Here is a 6405-nt window from a genome sequence, read left to right as displayed (position 1 = left end):
GCATCATAACATCACTTGATTTCTACAAAATGCAACCTCTTCACCACATGTTCATCGACGTCGTGTTGCAGAAGTACCAATTCAACCTCTAGAATTCTTGGTTTCTTCTTTCGTTCCAAATTCAATCCATGCTCTGAGTTTTGTACGTTACGGCTTTTGAACTATATATTTATTTTTTTGATTATGATCATATATTTATTTTTGGTTTTATTAAAGAGGATCGTACTCAATAAAATTCATGATGTTGTCCTCTCAATATAATTCCTGACACTGTCCTGCTCGATAGATATGGTTAAAATGGATTGTAGGTTAAATGGGATGGTCCAGTATTTGGTCCAAATTACGTACGTTTTTTATTTTGTTTTTTTCTATTGTACCACTTGATTTTCGATTAAAAAAAATACATATATAATATAAAACAAATAAATCATATTTTATAAATATATTAAATAAATGATAAAGTTATTTGGATAATAGAATTTAAAATATATAGAATCATACAGAAAATATATTAAAAAAGCTTCCTTTATATAATTATTTGGTCGTGATACGATATCTTTTTTTAAAGTTTAAAAGCGTAGCTTTACAAGAATAAAATTACAAAAGAAAAGGTTCAACTTTATACATGATTTCTAGCCTTTTTTTTTTAAAGATTTTCAATTGATTTTTTTATAATTTTTTTAAAATATAAAATTAAAATGTTTAAAGAAAATATGCTTAATCCTAATATATTCTTTATTTTACAGATTTTAACATTACAAAGTAGCGTACTTTAATTTGATTTTTATTTAAGTAATATACTTTTAAAACCTTCATTTTTAGTATTTAAGATGTAAAATTTCAAATTTTTAATAACAAATAATCTCAAAAAAAATTAATTAAATATTTGTAAACTCAAAAATCTCTACACCGGACAAAATCCTTCTCCGGCGCCATCCTCCGTCTCCGTCCCTACACTGCACAACCTCCTTCCCTCTCCCTTTCCCATATAATACCATTTTCTGCAGAACCCATAAGATAACAAAGAACGCAAAAGCTATGAACTCAAGCTCAAAGCCTTGTTATGGGATGATAACATAGGGGCCGTTTACCAAACGCTTACTTGGGTAAGTGAACATCAAGTCATTTTAGCTTACCAGATGAATATGGTAAGGATCAAACAGTGGCGGATCTAGAAACTATTATGGTTGGGGGAACACTTAGGAGGGTCGAAAAAATTTCGAAACCGAACAATTCGTCCGAACCAAAAAAGGTTTCGGGTTTTTATTTTCAGGTTTGAACTGTTCGGTTAACCGAATAAAGATAACTGATGCGGTTGAAATAAACTAGGCATTGACCCTACAATTTATATTTGTTGAGTGAATATGACTTGTATATTTACCTTTTCATATGTGGTACTGAATATCCTGCTTACTGAAATGCAATGATGTGGTGGAGAGTGACTTCTAAGGCTTATGTTTTAATCTTTTAGTACTCTTCTTAAGATGAGCACCCAAGGAGACCTACCAACTAGGAATTATTCATTCTGCTTGATCATATAATTCACAAATAACACTTGGATCTTTAATTGTCTTGCATACTGTTTTTCAACACAAAATTGCAAAATTAACCTAACATTTTCATATGTCTAACATTTCCATTTTCCTATAAAATTGCAAAATTAACCTAACATAAAGCATTTACCAAAATACCAAATCATCAATTGTGAAGCAAACAACAAAATTAAAGTCATTCAAAATTAAATATTGGAATTTAGAAATCAAAAATTTTACCCAAATCAAATTAGAGACTGGAGACTTGAGTAGGTAAGCACACTGCGTGAACTGTGAAGGTGAAGGCGTGAATTGTTACCGTGTGAACTGTGAAGGAGAAGGACTAAGGAGGGGGCCTTCATAATTTTATTGTTGGGGGCCCAACCAAATTAAATTAAAAACTACAAATAAAAAATAAAAAATTGGGCTTTATAAACATTTTTTTGTTGGGGTCCCAGGACCCCAATGGTCTCCATGTGCATCCGTCCATGGGATCAAAAATCTTACCCGGTAAGAGCGAGACAATGACCAAAAGTCTTACCCGATAAGTGAGAACGATAACTCTTACCACTAGCGCTTACTGGGTAAATTGTTGCCTACGATACCGTTTTTGTGGACTAAAATCTTATTCGGAGAGTAAATTATAGTGTTAAATTTACCGGTAAACGCTTACCGGGTAAGTGTTTGATAAACGACCCCTTAGATTCATGATGGTTCATTAAATTCATGATGATTATTTCAGGTGGTTGGCTACTCCCATAAATGTTTCTTATGAGATGATGAACAAATCTGCAGGGACGTAAAAGGTTTGTTATGGGTTAAAGGTTATGTAGATCATGATGTTTCAGATATCTATCAGGTCTCGTTTGGTTTGTAGGAGCAAAAAGTATTTGGATGATTTGAAACAGATTTCGTGTTTGGTTTACAGGATTGCTCGGATTTGAAATCCCTCAAACATAGGATTTTGAAATCCCATGGGATTGGTTGAGATTTCGAAATATTTGTATATAATAATGTTTTGAAATATGTTAAAAATATTTGTTTCCCAATAATCATTTAATAAAAAAGTAATTTAATTATTTTTATAATTATTTGTAATTTGTTTTTACAAATTATTTGTAAAGAATTCCAAATCCTAAAAATCAAACATTTCACATTCAAATTCCTCCAATTCCTAATCCTTTTACGAAATCCAAATCCCTCCAAACTATTTCATCAAACCAAATGTTATTCACATATAAATTAATTAATGGGTCCACTCATGAAATAAAATGATTAGAAAAATAATTCAATTTTAGAAGTGAAAATTAAAAGCATTTTTTCTAATAGATTTTTAAAGGTAAAATTGTACGAAAATACAACATACTAAGTTTGATTCAAATTTTAGATATCGTACTTTTAAAGTCTTTGTTTTGTTACCTAAGATGTAAAATATCAAATTTTCTAAAGTATCTGAATTACCTATATATTAAATAACACGTCAACTATAAAATGACATGGAATATATTATGGAAAATAAAATATTTAGTTTTAAAAACTTTTCATTCTAAAAAAACCCAAGAAACCCCATAAGTTCATATATGAAATAAGTTAATTAGTTTATATGTAAATTAGTTAATTAGTTTATTTGTGAATCATAATATGTGAATCACATAGGTTCATATATGAATCCGTTTACCGCCTATTTGTAAAAATTAAGAATCTTACTCTGAGCCCAATTCTTGACCCAACACCAATCTCAACTGAAAACATACATTCCATAACCTTTGGAAGACCTCACTTTCATACTGCAAGTGGCAACTTCTATACCCATTTCATAAAAGCCACACCAATTTCTCAAAACCCATCTTCTATATCAACACAACCATTCATTCAGAAACTGAAGCAGAAATCAAGAAAGAATAATGCAAGACCAGAAATAAGATACAAGCCATATCAGATGTATTATAGCTTCCAGTGAATCCAAACCAGAATTGCTGCACAGGGAGCCAGCAAGAACTACAAACACTAAAAAGAATCATGTCCAAAAGAACTTGCCAGCCACAACCACATAGAACTCTCCTAAAAGAAAAAGAATCAACACTGATTTACTCTCTCTCTATCTGAATTGTAACATGGCTGATGTTATACTCCCTCTTAATGTAATCCACCACCTTATCCAGCACCATATCAGCATCAGCTTCGCGTCTGATTCTCACATGGCAAGCTAACAGTACTTTCCCAACGGTAATAGCCCATATATGCAACTCATGAATGGCAACCACCTCATCTATCTCACAAAGACCCCTTTCTAGACTCGTTGCATCTATCTCTCTTGGTGTGCTTTCCATCAGAACCTCCAATATGTCACGCAGCATGTTGATGGTTGTATACAACACTATAATGGAGAAGAGCAATGTGCATATGGGATCGATGATTTTCAATTTAGGGTTGTACCAAATGACTGCCGCCCCGATCATTACCCCGATACTCTGAATTGAATCCCCCAAAACATGAAGATAAGCACCTTGAACGTTTATATTCCTCTTCTTCTCTTTGGCTTCACCTGCTGCAGAGTATGTCTTTAATAGCGGCTGCTGATKTTGTTGTTGTTCTTCATGACCATGATGGTGATCATCGCTATGACCATGACCATGATCATGATGGTGGTGTTGGTGTGTTGTGACACTAACTCCATGGATATGCACATCTTCAACATCCTCTTGGCTATCACCATGATCATGCTCTTGATGTCCATGATCATGACTGTGACTATGTTTATGGTCATGACTGTGGCCATGACCATGACCATGACCATGACCATGACCATGGCCATGGCCATGGCCATGGTCATGACCTAGTATGAATATCATGAGTATGTTAACAACTAAGCCAAAAGCAGAAATTCCAAACATAAGACTGCCTTCAACTTCAACTGTACCATGGAGGAGCCTTTCTATTGCTTCATATACAAGAATACCAGTAAGTAGCCATATGATCTGAATGGATACCAGTGTTCCAAGTATCTCAATCCTGAAAAACCCGTAAGACTGGCGAGGTGTAGCTTCCCATCCTGAAGCCCATACTGAAAACAATGAAATAGCAAAAGCAGCAACATCTGATAACAAATGAGCTGCATCCGTCAATATTGCAAGACTGTTCGCTTTAATTCCACCCACTACTTCTACACCCATAAAAATGAAGCACAGTATAACCCCACCCCAGAGCTTCCACATGGAAGCTGATCGCTCTCTTGCCTCCCGAGAACTAGTTTTGGCATCTGAGAACCCACATGGCGCTCCCCCACAAACTTTATTTCCGGCATGCCTGTTCTCTTCAGATGACACATCCGCAGATATGTCAACAGCGTGTCCATGGCCAGGGTTCTGAGCATCCATCTACAATTAGGTAACATCAAATCATCAATAACTAAAATGGTTTCAGTTTTTGATGATACAATGAACACCATAAACAACGTGTGTGCTTCAGTTTCAACTGGATTATATGCCATTCATGAATCATGATGAAAGGTTTCTTGGGGTAATCTTTCTCACACTCCACCCTCAAAGATGTAAACAATGCATAGGAAAAGGGCTGTCGGGGCTGATTAAATCAGCCATTACCAATTTCTTTAACAGCAATAGAATCTAAATCAATATAAAGCCAAATCTGTCTAGATACTTGTTTATCTCCCTTACAACTCACACAACAAGAAAACAAGTGAACACACTAAACAAGATTGTAATAAAATAACATCTCATACAGGACAAAACATTAAAGCATACTAATTTATCAACAATTTATATATAATATTTCAAAACAATGACAGATGTAGGTCAGATTCACCATAGCACAAATCATTAGGAAATCTTTTTATTTGATGAACGCTGGAAATGAAAGTTTACAGCAACATATCCCCAGGATTCATATTCCTAATAACAAGAACCTGCAAATTTCCTTAGGATTTGAAAATGAAACATAAGGAACTCCATTAAATGAGAACTTCTGGTGGGTGGTTTTGTGATTAAATTAAAATACTAAAGATATGTAGAAAATCAGTCCTTGAAACAAGCAGGTAAATCCATCTTAACAAAACCCTAGTGAAAATAAATCAGAAAGGGCGGCTATGAAGAAGGATTACCAGAAATATGGTAAGATATAACGGAAAAAATCACAAGAAAGGTGAACGTAATCAAGTCGGCAATGATTCTAGACGAGAATGAATCTTAAAAACGCCCATATACAGTAACAAGAATAACAATTAGGGATAAAAATGGTCCTAAAAGTCAGGGGAAAAGATTCCGAAAAAGTTGTGGCTCCCAAGAATATCATTCGGAACAAATATAGAACAGAATACTGGTATTCGAAAAACAGAGTGATACAAAGAATCAAACATCGTTAGAAAAAGTGACTGAAGAACAAATCTTGCATTTTGGAACTACTGAAGAAAAAGATCGAATCGGAGGGTTTACCTGAGATCAAGCGATTGAACTCGGAAGTGGTGATCTTGAATGGCGGGTGATCTTGAGTGGCGATTTGATGATCACAGGAAGGAGGAGAGGGTGTGTACGCGTACTGTGGAGGAGGGTTTATCCATGGATTTATATAGAGGGAAGAATGGCGTCTGTAAATATATTGGGGTTTCCGGTGAGTTGGTTAAGATACCAAAGCCATCTGAATTCGGGTAATATGTTGGCTTTGTTACATATTTTATTCATTATATTTGATGATTCCCCAAAATGGTACTTAGATGCAAAAATTGGATATTTTGGATTGAATCCCAAAAAGCATCAAATATATTTAATGGTCCCTGATTTTTATTCTTTAATAATTTTACAAACTTAAAAAGTGTCCGTTAAGTAGAGGCATGTGTCACTTACACCAAGACAATTTA

General features: G+C 34.2%; 1 protein-coding gene across 2 annotated transcripts; it reads right to left on the bottom strand.

Moving 5' to 3' along the window:
• Positions 1-3452: 3452 nt before the first annotated feature.
• LOC112528151 (metal tolerance protein 1-like) lies at positions 3453-6193 on the bottom strand. 2 transcript variants are annotated; one of them, XM_025139096.1, is made up of 2 exons: positions 5984-6193; positions 3453-4909 (listed from the first exon to the last, which is right to left on the bottom strand). In XM_025139096.1, the coding sequence occupies exon 2, from the start codon at positions 4907-4909 to the stop codon at positions 3620-3622; it is 1290 nt and encodes a 429-aa protein (XP_024994864.1). In that variant the 5' UTR covers positions 5984-6193; the 3' UTR covers positions 3453-3619. The 2 variants fall into 2 exon arrangements, with proteins under 2 accessions (XP_024994864.1, XP_024994865.1); XM_025139097.1 differs by having other exon boundaries at positions 3453-4940; positions 5984-6140.
• Positions 6194-6405: the final 212 nt, after the last annotated feature.

The sequence above is a fragment of the Cynara cardunculus genome, assembly GCF_001531365.2.
Source record: "Cynara cardunculus var. scolymus isolate 2C chromosome LG 15, CcrdV1, whole genome shotgun sequence".
NCBI classification, from domain to species: domain Eukaryota; kingdom Viridiplantae; phylum Streptophyta; class Magnoliopsida; order Asterales; family Asteraceae; genus Cynara; species Cynara cardunculus.
The sequence above is the reverse complement of the archived record's forward strand: the minus strand, read 5'-3'. Positions and strand labels throughout refer to the sequence as shown.